This window comes from Perognathus longimembris, chromosome 28, assembly GCF_023159225.1.
Source record: "Perognathus longimembris pacificus isolate PPM17 chromosome 28, ASM2315922v1, whole genome shotgun sequence".
Taxonomy (NCBI): Eukaryota; Metazoa; Chordata; class Mammalia; order Rodentia; family Heteromyidae; genus Perognathus; species Perognathus longimembris.
Window position 1 is genome coordinate 76,359,115 of NC_063188.1, and position 17,951 is coordinate 76,377,065.

General features: G+C 43.3%; 1 protein-coding gene across 5 annotated transcripts in view; it reads left to right on the forward strand.

The window, feature by feature from the left end:
* Shroom4 (shroom family member 4) overlaps positions 1 to 17,951 on the forward strand; it is a 216,571-nt gene that overhangs the window by 166,395 nt on the left and 32,225 nt on the right. For 3 of the 5 annotated variants that reach the window (XM_048335887.1, XM_048335882.1, XM_048335885.1), the window contains 2 exons: positions 7,771 to 7,905; positions 11,461 to 13,906. In XM_048335887.1, the coding sequence (XP_048191844.1) occupies positions 7,771 to 7,905; positions 11,461 to 13,906 (2,581 nt within the window). Of the gene's footprint in view, positions 1 to 1,004; positions 1,954 to 2,024; positions 2,086 to 7,770; positions 7,906 to 11,460; positions 13,907 to 17,951 lie in introns of those variants that run through there. The other 2 variants (XM_048335884.1, XM_048335883.1) reach the window with 2 other exon arrangements.

The window sequence follows — 17,951 nt, forward strand, 5'->3', positions numbered from 1 at the left end:
ACTAGGGAAGGCTGGTCACTCAGGCCTAAATACTGATGTGACAAGAGACATTATATTGATCCTTTTTTGGGATCCAGGGAATCTTCCCTAGTGTACTGCTACTCTAAATATAGTTATTATAGCAGCCAAAGCATCAATCTGGAACTTGTTGGAAAGGTAGAACTTGGATCATACTCTGGACCTGTTGAATAAATAAGTCCTGCCTCAACCCCCTGTGACTCTCAGGTCTGTGAAAGTTTGACAAGTGCTTCTCTAGAGTACTAGCGTTCCTTGGGGACTTCTCCTAACTAGTCTTCCCTTTCTTTCATCTATCCTTGTGTTGAAGAAATCGATTTGCTTTCTATTAACAGTACTGTCTCCATTGCTATTTTGAGTAGCACTTCATGTTAATAACAGATACCATTTATCAAATACCTGTCACATACTAGGCATATTTTAAAGACGAGGAAATTGAAGTTCTGTGTCATGCCCAAGCCCAAACAACTAGTTAAAATGAAGCTGAATCTCCACTCCAGACTTATATGCACTTCCAAACTCTCAAAGTTTCTTCCATATTGTACCTTCGTAAGTTGATAAAAGCCAAGCCAAACTTCCCTAAAAGGTAGAGATGAAAAGGGGAGAAGTGCCTCCAAGCAAAATTTCCCCAGAGAAGAAAGGCCCTAACATATTTATTCCATCAGCCTTTTTAGGGGTCAGAAATTTCTGGAATTGGGGACAGAGGCCAAGAGAAATAGCTATTTGGGACCAGGAGTATTATGAAAGGAAACCTTCACTAAATCTCTAAAAGAAATTCAATTCTGATGTTGGGGCCTGGACTTAGGGAATACAACAAACCCATGTGGGGCTGCTCTGACTTCTGGCTAACACCCTGGTCAGTGAAGACATCATTAGGTGCTCCAGGTGAGCCACTCCATAATAGTATGTTCTAGCTGGAAGGGCCATCTATGATGGTTGAGCTCAGTGTTTTACTTTTAAGAGAGAAACAAGCTCAGAGATGGAAAGTAGTGGTCTGAGAGGGCAGAGTACATTTATGGAAGATCCAGAGACACTGACCCCAACTACCACTTTTCCAGCATTGTTAGCAGGCACCTATTTGTGGAGTTGGAGCCTGTGGTGAGAAATTAAGTTTACTTTGGGTTTGCTCAATTGCCCTTTGGAAATGAAGAACCTGTAAGTACAGCCTAGTACTTTTTTAAATCTTTATATTGCAGTAAGCCCTTCATCTTGGAGAATGTCTTAAGTCACTTTCCTTCAGTCACTTTCCTTCAGCTTTGGAAACTCAACTGTGGGGCCATCCCTCTGGACCTGGAGGCAGCTAGGCCTGTCTGGTAATGGCCTTTCTTTTGCTGGTTATCCTCTGAGAACCTGAGGAGATGGCTGGGTGGGGTCAACTCAGTTCAGGAAGTGCAGGAATTCTTTTAAGTGTATGTGTCTGGGGGTATTTTTCTCTCTCACTTACGTGTATTTTTAAAAATTCTTTTTAGACACCCGCTTTATCTTTCCCAAACATCATTTCCTTGCTCCTTTCCTGAGTTCTAGCAGTGGCTGGGGGCCCAGCTTCCTTATTGGCCTCTGAGCTGTGGCGGGGGTAGGCCAGGGCTCAGAGGAGGTGGGAGTCAGGAACAGGGGGCCTGTTTATGCTTTTAGAACTGCCTTTCATTCTTCCCTTTGCCACCAGTGTGCTGGCTTGTCCCTGGAGCAGCGTCTGTCTTCATTCCTATCCAGCTCTTGACACTGGCTTCCAGTCCTTAAGGCTGTGGCTACATCCAGGCCCAGCCAGGCTGATGACATGCTTTGTCTCCAGTGCTACTGTATCCTCTTTTTGGAACTGGGACTTGACTGATCCTGAGTCCCTTGGATGGCACTCAGGATCTTGGACTGTTACTTCCTAACCTTAGGAGGTCTTAGCTAGGGGCCAGATGGGTCCCAGCTAAGAGAAGACATTGAATACAAGTTTGTCAGAGAGAGAGAGAGAGAGAGAGAGAGAGAGAGAGAGAGAGAGAGAGAGAGAGAGAGAGAGAGAGAGAAAGAGAGTTAGCTGGATACCTCTCCCAAGCCATCTCTCCACCCTGAGAAACTTCTATGGTAGGTACAGTCAGTCATTGTGGCTTTCATGACTACTATCCCTCTTCCTCATCCTTTTTTTTTCTTTAATATCTTTGTGTTTCTCCTTTCTAAGAAAGACTTTTGGGGGTAATGGATTGTAGAGTGTATTCAGTGATAGCGCCTGAGCTAGCCTTAGGAGAAAGGGCAAGGGCTGGAGTCATTACTCTCCTATTTGGGTTCAGGCTGCAGGGTTGGTGAATGGGATTTTCTTGCCTCTCTGTTTATCTGTCCCCCCCCCCCAACTCTTGCCCCTTGTCTAAGGAGGGGATGATTTCAAGTTCAAGACTACTGAGACCTTCCATTTTGATATACTTAAGTTAATGGCTATAACAGGCTTCAGGTCTGTAAGTTTTCTGTGATGGATCCCTTTGGGGAGGAAGGGTTGTGTGGTATTCTAGGAAGAGATGGAAAATCTGAGTCTTGATCACCATTTCATTGGTTTTTAGCTGTATGCTTTTTGCAACTTGGTTAAATTTTCTGTACTGCTATTTCTTTATCTGTAAAGTGGGGGCAATAATAGCTCCTACAAATAAGGGTGGAGTGAGGATTAAACCAGCTAATGTATGTGAAGTATTTAGTGCCTGGCACACCTTAAATCTTCAGCCTCCACTGAGTTTGGATGGTTTTGTTTTGTTTGTGTTTGTAGACATATGTACGTGTGTGTGTGTGTGTGTGTGTGTGTGTGTGTGTGTGTGTATACACACGCATGTGCTGGTATTGGGGCGGGGACTCAGGGCATGTCCCTAAGGTGATGTCCCTAAGCTTTTTCTTCCATCAAGTCTAGCACTCTACAAATTGAACTACAGCTCCCCTTCTGATTTTTGCTGGTTAATTGGAGATAAGAGTCACAGACTTTCCTGACTGGGCTGGCTTTGAACCATAATTCTCAGATCTCAGGCTCATGAGTAGTTAGGATTAAAGGCATGAATCTCTGGCACTCATGTGAGTTTGTATTTTTTTAAGTTAATAGAGTAGTGATCAAGTACTGTGCCGATTGATGCCATACATGGCATTGATTGCATTTAGTCTAGGCCATAATTCATGAGGAAGAGGTGGTCATCTTCCCTATTTTACAGGTAAAGAATTTATAACTCAGGGGGTTGGGGGAACCACCTCAGTGGTATAGTGCTTACCCACCATGTGTAAGACTCTGGGTTTCGTGCCCAATAATCCTTTCTAAGAAGAATCCACAACTCAGAGAAATGACTTGCCCAAGGTCATATAATCAGAATTTTGAACACTAGGATTGAATCTGAAATGTGGAATCCTGGGTCTATATAGCAACTCAAGAATAGGAATGTGATAAAATATTAAATCCTAGAGAAAGTTTCTTTCCCAAACTAGAGTTAGAAGGACCCCCCCCCCATTCCCATTCTTTCTACTGAGATTTTCCTCCTCCTTGCCTTTTCATTTGTCCCTAGTATCTCCCAAATCCCACTGCCCTTCTCATCCTCCCCACTAGTCTTTGGGATGGTTTCCTAGTCCTGGAGTAACCCTAGATAGGAAGGGGGCTTTATAAGTGACCTCTCAAAAGTGTGGAAAGCAGAATCTTGTAGCGTAGCATTGTCTTTCTCTCTCTCTCTCTCTCTCTCTCTCTGTGTGTGTGTGTGTGTGTGTGTGTGTGTGTGTGTGTGTGTTTGTAGGGTTTGAACTCTCGGCCTGGGCACTGTCCTTAAGCTCTTCAGATCAAGGCTAACGCTCTACCACTCTACTGCTTTGAGCCACAGCACTACTTCGGTTTTATAGTGGTTAATTGGAGATAAGAGTCAAACAGACTTTTCTTGCCTGGACTGGCTTTGAACTGTGATCCTCAGATCTCAGCCTCCTGAGTAGCTAGGATTACAGGCATGAGCTACATAGCAGAGTCTTGACAAGGGGTGGTCAGACTCCCTTGAGCTCTCCAAAAGGATGAGTTTGAACTAATAACTGCCACTGAAGTGCCTGCTAGTTACTGACCACTTGCAACAGACTATGTCTCAGATACTTTGAGAATATTATCTCTAATCCCTACAATAACCTAGCCAATTATGAACTGTTATTCCCTTTCTCAGGTGAGAAAACTGAAGCTCAGATGGTTTAAGTGACTCACATAGAATCAAACATCTAAAATAGTAGAGTTAGGATTTGAACATAGATCTGTCTTAGCTGTATTCATCTCATTCTTCCTATGAGTTTGACATAGTTGATATTATGAAGCTAATATACATGATGTGATGGCAAGCAATGTAAAACACCCATGTGATTATGGACTCTGTTAACAGCTAACTTGTTCAGGGCAAGATGCATGGAGTGGATAGCAGTTGAGCAATACCATAAGAACAGGCTGGAGAGTCTATTCTAGGTAGAGAGGACAGTCCTAGTAATGAACCTTACTAGTTGCGATCTGACCAGCACCAGGTTCAAACCTTCAAATATGACACATTGTCTCATTTGATCTTTAAACATTTCCATTGACATGGCTATCAGGGTTTTCTTGTTTTGTTTTATGTGTGTATTGGTCCTGGAGCTTCACATCTGGGCCTGGGTGCTGTCCCTGAGTTTTTGTGCTCAAGGATAGCTCTCTACAACTTGAGCTCCACTTCTGGCATTTTTTGGAGTTAATTGGGGATGAGAGTTCTGTGGGTTTTCTTGCCCAGCCTAGCTTCCAACTCAGATCCTCAGATCTCAGCCTCACAAGTAGACTGATATTATTTTTTAATTATTTATTTTATTAATTGGTATATCTTTATGGACTAATATTCATGACAGTAAAAACGGGGTTGGAGCTAGGTGCCAGTGACTCAGGCCTGTAATCCTAGCTAGTGACGAGGGTAAGATCTGAGCATCGTGGTTTGAAGCCAGCCCAGGCAGGAAAGTCTCTATGAGACTCTCATCTCCAATAAACTATTCAACGAAGCTGGAATTGGTGCTGTGGCTCAAGTGGTACAGCACTAGCCATGAGTACAAAGAGGCTTAGCGACAGTGCCCAGGTCCTGAGTTCAAGCTCCAGGACCAGAAAGAAAGGAGGAGAGGGGAGTTCTGAGAAGTAAAATCACCTATCTAAAGCAACAGAAGCTAGTAAGTGGCACAATAGATATTTCATAGGAATCTAACCCCAGAGCCCATTATAGATCCTACTAGAAAATCAATGGCAAAGGTACAAAGTCAGAAAGGGACAGAGCTCTGATTGAAGCAGAGACATGAGGTTGCACTGGACTATAACATAGTTGGTAGAGACTTTGAAGGTCTGATCCAGTTTACATTTGAAGCAGGACAAAGTAAGAAATAGGGAGTCAATTAAGATTCTTGAGTGGAAGAATGCCTCCAACTCAATTGGTATTTAATATATTAGTACCCAAAAGTAGTAATTGGATGTGGAATAAGAAGAGACTGGATGGAAGGTAGATGCAGTATTTTGAACATAAAGCACTGAGGGCCTGGACCAGAACAGGAGGTGATATTGGTAATAGTGGGAAAAGAACTGTAAAAAGGGTAATAGAGTACAGAGAGAGAAGGAGAGGGAGAAAGGCTGGCAAGCAAGAGATGTATCTTAAAAGAAGACTCAGATACTATGTAGAAAATGAACTATACAACTTGTGGGTGGAGATGAGAGGGAAAAACTAGAAGAGAGGGAGGAAAGGAGTGACATTGTTAAAAAGAAATGTATTCTTTACATGACTTATGAAACTGTAACCCTTTTATACATTACCTCATAATGACAATAAAAAATTAAATAAAGAGAAAATATGTTTAAATATATATTTAAAAAATAAAAAAGAAGATGACTCAGGCCAGCACCAGTGACTCATGCCTATAATCCTAGCTACTCAGGAGGCTGAGATCTGAGGATTACAGTTTAAAGCCAGTCTGGGCAGGAAAACTGATGAGACTTATCTCCAATTAACTACCAAAAGGCAGAAGTGGAGCTGTGACTGACATAGTAGAAAGCTAGTTTTTTAGCAAAAAGAAAAAAAAAACCTTAAGGACAGTGTGCAAGCCCTGAGTTCAAGCCCTAGAACAGGAGAACTTTGGTTAGACAGTCAAAGAGAATTTGGTCACAAAGCTGACTACTCACATTTTACATCTTGGATGCAGAAGAACGAGCAATCCTAGATTGGAAAGAAGAACTTGAAATAGGACAGATGCTCTTTTTTCCATTGTAGCCTCAATGCCTAGGAGCACAGGACATCGTAGATATGCATGATACACAGACTTGATGTAGCCAGTACCATATCCTGAAGATGCTTGATAAACAGGTGTTGACCACATAACTAAGAGCAGCTGGAGAAGTTTTCCAGCAACCAGGCTTTGTATGGCAGCCTCCAGGCCTGCTAGCACCCCCAGTTTCCCCACTTGGCACTCTGTGTTCCAGAACAAAACAATGTGATTGCGAAGACAGGGCCTCGCCTTATTTTCCTCTCTGTAAATCTTAGCCACTGCTGGTGACCTGTGGCTCTGACATTTGACAAGCAGTTTCCTCTTCCCTTCGTCCTGCACCTTGTCTATCTGCCCTGTTCCCATTTCATCCATGGGTCCCTAGAAAGCCAAATTCCCTAGAACCACCTTTGTAGGCCTCAGTCCAGCACTTGGCTTGTCTGTATTTCCTCTGGTGGGCAGATTTTATCCATTTCTCTCTACTAAATATTTCTCTTCAATCGTTCTTAGTTTTCTCCCATTCATGTCTCATCTTACCTCTAGCGTCTTCCTGCCCCTTCTGCTCTTGCCATCTTGCTGCTCTCTTTCCTCTCTTCTTGCAATCTCACCTCCTCTCCTTCCCTCCTCCATTTCTCTGTCCCTTCAGCTATCTCTTTAGCCTCTGGTATTACTCAAGCCCCTTGCATGCTCTTCCCCACTTGCAAGAATGGCATTTATTCAGAGCAGGGTGCAGAGATGAGTCTTGCACAATAAGCCAATCAATGCAAAAGTTATGGCCATGGCCTCTAGTACCTGACAGATTCCTGACTGCATTCAGTCCTTGGCCTCAGACCTGTTTCCTTTCTTCATCCTTAACTTCTTAAGCAGTCCATTTCCCCCATCTGCTGAGCTCTGTGACATTCAGCATTTTGTTCTATTTCTCTTCAATAGAGCAAGGACTTCCTGCTTACTACTCTGCCTACAAATTCAAGTGTCTCACATCTCTGCCCATCACTGTCTCAGTGTCCTTACCTAGCTCTGTCTCTTCTTATGAATTCTGAGTTCTCAAGGACAAAGAATGTGCTTGGTTCATATGTGATTGCCTAGAATCCTATGCAGGTGGCACATAGTAAACACACAAATGCTTAAATTGGAGAATTCACAGCCTGGTGTTGACTTGTTCTAACTTCTTCCTCACTTGCCTCCTCTTGGAAAGATTAACCACCTTGTTGGATGTTTTTCTCCCTCAAAGAGAAATGAGGTTAGGCATCTAAAATACTTACTGCGCATCTCCTATGTGTCTTGCACTACTGTATGTACTTAGGATGCTTTTATAAACAAAATAGTCCTGTGAAGCTGGCATCCTGTAGCTCTAGGATCCTTCTCTCTCAGGATGAAGGATTTGAGTACTGGGAGTTGAGAGAGAGCACTCAGATTCCTTACAAGATGTTCTACATCATTGAAAGGGAAGAGGGGGTGGGGCGGAAGCTGCCTGGGAAGTGATTTCAGCCCTGTTCCCTAAGCTAACTTCCTGTCACTTTCTGGCCATAGGAGAAACGCCCCTGTCAGTAGGCCGCACTCATGGCACGTGGCCAAGCTGCTGGAGGGATGCCCTGAAGCGGCCACCACCATGCATTTCCCTTCTGAAGCCTTCAGCTTGTCCTGGCATTCTGGTTGCAACACAAGGTGAGTCTAGGATCCTCCCATTCAGGTGGGTGGAGGGTGGACAACCTGCATGCTTCTTCTTTATTTGGGACCCTATTGAATGCTTTAGATATAAGAGTGATATAATAAAAAATGACATGGGAGTTCAGAATACATAGATCCTTGTCTGGGTATACTGCTCTCTGTGATTTGGGGCTCCTTACTTTCTTTCCTGATGATTTTTTTTTGTCAGTCATGGGGCTTGAACTGTGGTCCTGGGTGCTTCCCCTGACCTCTTTTTGCTCAAAGCTAGCCCTCTACCACGTTGTGCCACAGCATCACTTCTGGTTTTCTTGGTGAGTAATTGGCGATAAGTCTCATGGACTTTTTCCTCCCTAAGCTGGATTTGAACTGTGATCTTCAGATCTCAGCCTCCTGAGTAGCTGGGATTACAGGTGTGAGGCACTAGTGCCTCACTTTTGATGATTTTTTAAAATACCACATAGCCTTTCTTTTCATCCTGTTTGTTTTTGTTGTTGTTCATTTTATTTTTGTTAGTATCACAGTTTGAACTGAGGGCTCTGAGCTCTCTGGGCTTGCTTGTTCAGCTGGCACTCTACCACTTGAGTCACACCTCCAGCCTAGCATTTGATGCTTATTTTGGAGGTAGAATCTCATGGACATTTCTTCCCAGACTGACATCAAATTATAATCCTCCAGATTTCAGCCCCATGAGTAGCTAAGATTACAGGCAAGTGTCATGGGCACTTGGTTTCTCATCCTATTTCACTAGCTGCTTGTTTTCAGTCTCTTTACCTAATTCCTTGTTTTTTCTTCTCATCTAATATGGAACAACCACAGAGTTTCATTCCAGTGGGCTTTTGCATCTGTAGTGACTCCCTAGGAACCCCATTAAGTATACATCATCCACTTTGCAGAATCAAAGCCCCCCAAATGGGGACCTGTCCAAATAACAAGTTCTACAAGCAAGAAAGAACACTCAATTCAAGGAACTTGCTGGTGTGTATTGTTGATACAATTACCCAAAGGGCAGACAATGTTTGTGCAGAGAGAGGGGCAGTCCTGGAGCTTGAAGTCAGGGCCTATGTGCTGTCCCTGAGCTTTCATGCTCATGGCTAGCACTCTGCCACTTGAGCCACAGCTCCATTTCAGCTTTTTATTGATTAACTGAGGGTTTTATTCTCATGAACTTTCCTGTCAAGATTGGCTTTGAACCGATTTTTAGATCTCAGTCTCATGAGTATCTAGGATTACAGGCATGAGCCACCAGGGTCCAGCAGACAACTTTTTTGATGTATTCAGTACTGGCCACCACACTGTCCTCAGCTGCCTTTCCTGTCCATAACTAGTTCTTCCCTCTACACAGGCACTTGGAGAAATTAAGGGGTAAGTTTTCTCCCAACTTGGTGACTATATTTGGCATTGGAAGCAAGAGGCTTGGGGTTAGAGGTAATTTCATTTTAGAAGAATATACAGAAACACACACTGAGCTTGGCTTCTGTTTGAGTGGGGGTGGTAGTTTCTTCAGCAGGAAGGGTGGAAGGGTGTGTAGCATGTTTCCTTGCCAACAAGAAACTGATGAATTTGTAGCCTCTAGCACAGTGAGCAGAGTGGCTTGGGGGGTGAGACAGGGAGCAAAGAATTAAGGAAAGCTGATGAGAGAGTCTTGTGGGCTGTTTGTCACAGCTCAGCTGTGGCTTTCTGGGCTATGGCTTTCCTGAGAGCAGCCTGCAACCTCTGGAGTTCTAGTCAAAGGGAGTTACTGGCATGACTTGGCTCAGAAAGGTTACATGTATGGGAAATGATACTTAAAAGTCAGGATTGCATTTGATCCTTGGTCTCCCTAGTTGGCTTTGCTGTGGGGGATGAGGGAGGCATGGGTGGGCAGAGACTACTGAAGTATCAACACTAACATTAGGAAGGACATTGACAACCATCAAGAAAGCTGCCACGGATATGTAGTAAACCCTTGCTCAATGCCTGGACTATGACAAGGGCTCTGTTGTCATCTACAAAGCAGTCCTCTTACAGATATCTTATTATTATTTCCATTTAAAAGATGGTCTTTCCAAGGAATGGAAACAAGAGATTTTTTTATTGAACTGTTTGTAGTTATTTTTCTTTCTTGTATTTCCTTTGGATTATTCCTGGTTGTCACTGTTTTTGAGCTCTATGCCCTTTGTCATGTGTATAAGTTTGTCTGATTAGAGGAAGAGAAGGGGAATCACAGAAACAGTGGGGCAGAGGGTGAACCAATGCAACAGTGATACTTAGTTGGAAATGAACTTTACAACTTGGGGGAGGGGAGAAGGATAGCGGGGAGAGGGAGAAAATGAGGAAGGGAGTAACACTGTTCAAAAAGAAATGTACTCATTACCTTACTTATAACCCCTTACTGTATACCTTACTATAACCCCTCTGTACATCACCGTTACAACAAAATTTAAATTATAAATAAATAAATGAGCAAAAGATGGTCTCAGAGAAGAGCTAAGACACTGGACTCAGAAAGCCTAATTTCCAATTGGAGCTCTGTTTCTTCATAGTGAACATGTCCATTTACCTTACCACTCTAATTTCGGTATTCTCAGTTATTAGGTGGAGATAATTTCCTCATGTGGGCTTAAAATGGACAATTGTGAAGTGCCTGGAAAATTGTGGGTTATCAATTAATACTTATCTTATTATCAAGAAAAGCATGAGAGGGGCTGGAGATGTAGCTCAAGGCGGAGCACTTGCCTAGCATGTGTAAGACCCTGGGTTCCATCTCCAGCACTGCAAAGAAAAGAATGGAAGGGAATGAAATGGAGGGGAGATGGGATGGGCCAAAAGAGAAAAGGAGAGGAGAGTAGAACAAATAGAAGGATAGAATAGAATAACAAGAGGACCACCTAAATTTCCAGCCTGGGCCTCTAGTTAAAACTTTGGGAAAATCACCTGTTCACAGTCACTTCCCTTTGCTCTGCTGATACCAGTGATTCTCAAAGGTGTGATCTCTGGGTCAACAGTCCCAGCAACACCTGGGAAAGTTTTAACAGTGCAAATTCTCAGGATCCTCCTGGATCTGAAAATGTAGGATGAGGCCCAGTGGCCTGTGTTGTAACAAGTCTTCCATATGATTGTGGTACATACTCAAGTTTGAGAGTCATTCACTTCTGAAATGGCCTGGCTAACATTGAATCAGCACCATAAGACCCACACCAATGAAGACACAAGTGGCTGTTGCTTATAGTGTTGCTTATAGTAGAGAATTACATGCTCCAGGAACAGCCCAAAAGGAAGATCAGATTTGTTGATGATAAGGAAATAGTGCATAGTTCCCATAGCATTTGTCCACTTTTAGTCTTTGGGCTGTTTTCCCATCTTTCTTCCATGTGTCATCTTTTCCTCCATTTTGCCACATCCTTCTGTGGGCCAATGACCACCTCTTCCCTATTTCTCTCTTTTCTCTTTCTGATTCAATGCCATTGCATTTGTGATACGGGTGGCTCTTGTCTTTTTATATGGAAAGGTAGGCCAAGATAGGAAAGGGATAAATGGCTTAACTAACTAATGGATGTGCCCTGTATCTTTCAGTGACGTGTGTGTGCAGTGGTGTCCCCTGTCCCGGCACTGTAGCACTGAGAAGAGCAGCTCCATTGGCAGCATGGAGAGCCTGGAACAACCAGGCCAGGCCACCTATGAGGGTCACCTTTTACCCATTGACCAGAACACGTACCCTAACCAGCGCGATTCAGCCTATAGCTCCTTCTCGGCCAGCTCAAATGCCTCTGACTGTGCCCTTTCTATCAGGCCAGAGGAGTCAGTATCTGCAGAGTGCATCGCACAAGGTCCAGGGACAAGTAAGACTCCTAATGACCGCTCTAATGTGTCTGGGACCTCAGGAAGTAGCCAACACACCAATGGGGGCCACCTAACCCCCAGTTCCCAAATGTTATCCCGCCCACAGGAAGGTCACCACTCAGGGTCTTCCAAAGTGCTCAGAGGTCCACCACAACCTCCAGTGAGGCGGGATAGCCTTCAGGCTTCTAGAACCCAACTCTTCAATGGAGAGCAGCGCAGGGCTTCTGAGCCTGTGGACTCATTGCTGTTGAAGGAGAAAGCAAACTTAGAGACAGTACTATCCCCAAGGAACCCTAACCAAATCCGCTGCCTCAGTGGGCAAGATCAAGGGACAGGTGATGACCATCAGGATGGTGAGCACAGCCCAAATCCTGAATCTAACCAGCAGGACCCTGAGCATCTATTGATGGAGGCTTCCCCAAAAGCCTGTGACCAAACTTCCAGCAGAGATCCCAGCCTGCTCAATGAGAGGTCAGCGGAACTTGCTGACCCCTCTCCCTTGAGAGGCCTTCCACACCTTATAGGACTCACAGGGCATCGCCACAGTGCCCCTGAACAGCTTCTGGCAGTCCACCTGCAGCAAGTACACCTTGATCCCAGGGGCAGAAAGGGGACAGAGCTAGCAAATGAGCAGGATGAGCATCAGTGGACTCTGTCCCCTTTGCACAGCAGCCAAAAAGGGAAAACCAGTCAATGTGGCCCCACAGGAGAAGCCCATGACCAGTCCAGCAAAGAAAGAAAGACAAAGCCAATGGATGATCAGCCTTTGGATTCAAAACACCAGAGCCAAAGCAGTTCTCCACATGGAGAAGTTGACGGACACCCTCCAGAAAGAGATTTCCTGGACCCCAGCAGAATAGGCAGTGAATTGGCCAGCCAGCAGCCCTCTGCCTCTGGCTCTCTCACTCAACAAACAAGAGACTGCTCTTCAACCACTGAAGGAGCTGGCAGCACCAGGGCAACTGAAGAAAGGGACATTGAGCCCAAGGAGACTGGTCAAACTGGAGTTAGGAAAAGTGGAAGTTCCCGGGGCCGCTCAATCCAGAACCGGAGGAAGAGTGAACGGTTTGCTACCAACCTTCGGAATGAAATACAGAGGAGGAAGGCCCAGCTCCAAAAAAGCAAGGGCCCCTTGTCACAGTTGTGTGACACTAAGGAGCCAGTGGAAGAGACCCAGGAACCTCCAGAAAGTCCTCCACTCCCTGCCGCTAACTCATCTCTTCTATCTTCATATAAAAAACCTCCTAGTCCTAGAGAGAAACTCTTCAACAGAAGCATGATTCTCAAGGCTAGATCTTCAGAATGCCTCAGCCAAGCCCCTGAAAGCCACGAATCTAGGCTAAGCTTAGAGGGACGAATAAGCCCTGGCCAGAGGCCTACCCAGTCGTCTTCAGGCCTGAACACCTGGTGGAAAGCACCTGACTCATTTCCCTCAGACTCTGAGAAAGCACATGTTCACCGTGGGGTCCATGGAGGTCACTGGAGATGGTCTCCAGAGCATAACTCCCAGCCACATGTGGCACTTGCCATAGAAGGACCTTCCAGCCCATGTGACAACAAAGAATTGAAGACTACTACTACCCAAGCTGGGGAGGAAGCCATCCTTCTGCCCTTTGCTGACAGAAGAAAGTTCTTTGAAGAAAGTAGCAAATCCTTATCAACATCTCATTTGCCATGTTTAACCACTCATAGTAACAAGACTTTTACACAGAGACCCAAACCTTTAGATCAAAACTTCCAGTCAATGAGCTCCAGCTACAGGGAATTGAGGCCCCATCCCATGGACCAATCATATCATGCCACAGACCAATCATATCATTCCATGTCATCTCTCCAGTCAGAAACTCCCACATACTCAGAATGCTTTGCAAGCAAAAGTCTAGAAAATACAATGTGTTGCAAGCCACTGTATTGTGGTGATTTTGACTGCCACAGGACCTATTCTTACTCCTGCGGTGTCCAGGGAGCTGTTGTCCATGACCCTTGCGTTTATTGTTCTGGGGAACTCTGTCCTGCCTTGCTAAAGAGAAATATGATGCCTAACTGCTACAATTGCAGGTGCCACCACCACCAGTGCATCCGGTGTGCACCTTGCTATCATAACTCTCAGCACAGTGCCCATGAAGATGGCAGTTTGACACCTGTCAATGCTTGGAAGCCCCGGAAGCTGACAGTGCAGGTGAGCCTTTGGTGAACTTCATCATTCTCTGTGTGAGGAGCAAGCTAGGGAAATCATTTGAAAATATGACAATTACACTTGCATAATATGAACTGGGTATGGGTGGCTTAGGCCACCACATGGTAGGTTAGTGACCTTGGGTATGACACTCACCCTCAGAGTGCAATGTTCTTGTGCATCTTTAGACCTAGATACAAATAATTTTGACTCCTTATGAAAAGAACTCTCCAGGAGCAGGTGGCTCATGCCTATAATACTAGCTACCCAGGAAGCTGAGATCTGAGAATCATGATTTGAAGCCAGCTCAGACAGGAAAATTTCATAAGACTTATTTCCAATTAACGAGCCAAAAGACAGAAATGGGTTGTGACTCACTTGGTAGAATGCCAGCCTTGAGCAAAAGAAAGCCAAGCAACAATGCAAAGCCCTGACCCCAGTACCAGTGCATGTGTGCATACACAGATGGGAAGGGGAGGGAATTGGGGAGGGAGGGAGGGAAGGAAGAAGGGAGAAAGACAGGGGGCGAGAGAGAAAAGAAAAGAAAAGAAAAAAACCCACTGAGATTTCTCTCCTAACTGTAAAATTGGTATCTGAGTCACTGTAAGCAAGCAATTCAACTACAATTCGAAGGCATATGATTTTTAATAGAGAAAATGGATGTTTACCTAATAAAGCAGAAAGTATTAAGAAAATTCTTATTACCTTACATCTAAAGTAGAAGAAAGTCATGGCTGCCATGTGGATCAGTAGTGAGGATCAAATGAGATAGTGTATCTAGGGGTTGAGACTCAGTGCATATACAAAACAGTACTCATTGCTGGGTGCTGGTGGCTCATGCCTAAAACCCTAAATACTCAGGAGGCTGAGATGCTAGGATCATGATTTGAAGGCAACCTGGGCTGGAAAGTCTGTGAGACTCTGATCTCCAATTAACCACCCAATATCCAGAGGAAGAGCTGTGACTCAAGTGGTAGAGCACTAGCTTTGAGAAAAAAAAAGCACCGGGAGAGAGCCCAAGCCCTGAGTTCAAGCCCCAGGATCAGCACTGAAACAGAAACCAGCATTCATTGTCTTCTACTTCCTGCTTAAAATTATTATTTGGAACTGTAAAAATTTCAAATGTCTCCCAGGCTTTTGCTTTTAGAGTTCACTTGTCTGCTTGCTTCCAAGGACAGGAGACCCAGGTCTAAACTTGCTGTTGCTACCCACAACCCCAATACAAAACTCTGCCTTTCCTCTAGGTACCTCTGGAGGACACCCAAGTGTTTTTTGTTTGCCTGCTCAATGCCACATTTCTTTCCCATTGCATCTGAAGTGACACTTTGAGGTTGTTGTGGTCAAAACATAATTAATTCCTGTGCCAGATGTTTCTATAATGACATTGAGTTTGAAACCCCTCAATATATATTCTTGAGGGGGAAAGAGGTACTTGGTGAATGAGAAAAGAAGCTCTTCTATGGAAAAAAATTTGAGAGCCGACTTGCCAGGAAGTGCTGGCACAGTGAATGACTAGAAAAGAATATAAGGGTATATTCTATGCCTTGATAAGGGCTAGATTTACACAAGTGTTTTCATCAAAACTCAACAGATTAAAAAAAACTCAACAGATGTATTCCTCATAATTGTCCATATCTTGGGAAGTAAAGTTTGCTCAAAAATGTGCTCAAAAACTGTAAGTAAATATCAGCCATATTTTAAACAGATTTTATTATACTTATTGCTAAGATTTCAGTTTCTTATGCTATTGTAAGAATTCTTTTGTAGTGTAAAGTTAGAATTCTGTTACTATTATATAGAACTATAGTTGAATTTTATATTGGCTTTGTGTCCTGCAAATTTGTTATTAAATTTGCTAATTAAATCTAGTAGCTTTTTGATAGGTTATAAACATTTTTTCATGGGCAATCATGGCATCTAGGAATCAATTTTTTTGAGGTATTAAGGATTGAGTACAGGGCCTTCTGACTGTTAGGCAAGTACTCTGCCACTTGTACCATTCCCTCTGGTCCTTTTGTTTCTATTTTGTTTTTAATAGGTTCTCGCTAACTCTGTCTGAGGCTGGCCTTTTGATCACACTGTTTCCACCTCCCAAATAGCTGGGATTATAGGTTTGTTTTACTATACTTGGCCACTATCTAGGACCTCTAATACAATGTTCAAAGGAAGTGGCGGGCAGCAGACATAATTGCTTTGTTCTTAAAATTTTTACTAAGTTTGATGTCAGTTATAGGTTTTTTTGTTGGTGTCCTTTATTAGATGAGTAAATACTCTTTAGTCTTAGTTTCTGAGTGTTTTTTAAATCAAGAATGGATTTGTAGGCTGAGAATGTGGCTTAGCGGTAGAGTGCTTGCCTCGCAAGCATGAAGGCCAGGGTTTGATTCCTCAGCACCACATAAACAGAAAAAGCCAGAAGTGGCGCTGTAGCTCAAGAGGTAGAGTGCTAGCCTTGAGCAAAAAGAAGCCAGGGACAGCACTCAGGCCCTGAGTTCCAACCCCTTAGGACTGGCACAAAACAAAACAAAACAAAACAAGAATGGATTTGTATTTCTTTCAAGTGGCTTTTCTATGTCTATTAAAATGACCATATAGGAAAAGAATGATATGGTCCTTTATTGTATATTCATATGCTGAATTACATTGATTGGTTCTTGAAATAAGCAACAGGATAAGCATTGCCAGGATAAATCCCATTTGGTAAAAATATAGTGCCCTTTTTATATGTCACTAGATTTTATTTGTTACTATTTTGTTGAGGATTTTGTATGTGTAATGTTCACGATTTTAGCGTGCAGTTTATTGTAAAAACCTTATCCTATTTTCTATCTAGATAACACTGACTTTAACGAATAAGTTGGAAAGGATTATTTTTGCTTCTATTTTCAGAAAGAGTTTGTATAGAACTAGTATTTTCTTTTTTTAAGTATCTAGTTCATTATTGAAGCCATCTGGACCTCAAGTGGGGTGTGTGTGTGTGTGTGTGTGTGTGTGTGTGTGTGTGTGTGTGTGTGTGTTTTTAACTACAAGTTTTAACTCCTTTCCTAGAAAGAGTTATTTCAGTTAACTATTTCTTCTTGAAACCATTTTAATAGTTGTGGATTTTAAGGACCTTTTCAATTTCACTTAAGTTTTCAAAAGATTATTGCAATTTAACCTGGAAATGCATCAAAAATTTAAGATGGACTGGTGAATGAATAGAAGGGTAAACAGTTATACGATAAAGTAAATATAGCAAAATGATAACTGTGGAATCTATGTGATGGGCATATGGATATTCAGTGTAAACTTCTTTCGACTACTAGGCAGCAGCAATTGGCAGCAATACAAGGGAGCCTGTGCCTATCCATGCTTGTCCCTGTGTGCTTGTGGGGGAAGAACATGCAGAGTTTTCAATTGCTTGTTAGATGAGCTAAACATGTCTGCTTAGCTACTAGGTCTTTGGGTACATAGATGGCGGTCTTGGAGCCACTGCATGCCCATTCTACACTTGCCATTGGAACTGTCTTGTCTCCAACTTCTCAACATGTGGGGAGAACATGCAGCATGTGTGCAGATGTTACAGCTGTAATTCCCAACATAGTAGGTGACTGTCAGAAGTAAGACTGAAATTCAGCTCCTTATGGCCCTATAGAAGGTTGAGAGCTAATTAACTCTTTATGCATTGATATTAAGAGGAGGAACTTGGCACAAATTCACATCCTATTGTTTCATGAGTTTTGAATGCATTATCAGTTTCGTTCATGTGACACTTTTATGAGATAAATTATGATAGGATCCTCATATTACAACAGAGAAAACTGAGGCTCACACAGGATTTGCATCTCACAAGTGACAGAGCCAGGATTTGAATAACATCATAGTAACTAATATCGGTGGGTTGTGAGTGTCCATTGGACATCAGGTATGATTATAGGTGTTTTAGATGTACTGATTTTGAGTTCTCAAGTAGCCAAGAAACAGATACTCAGGTGATCACAAATAGGCCACTCTATATAGCTGGGGAAACTAAGGGAAAGAGAAGTTGTCCTACCTGTCTTCTACCTGGCTG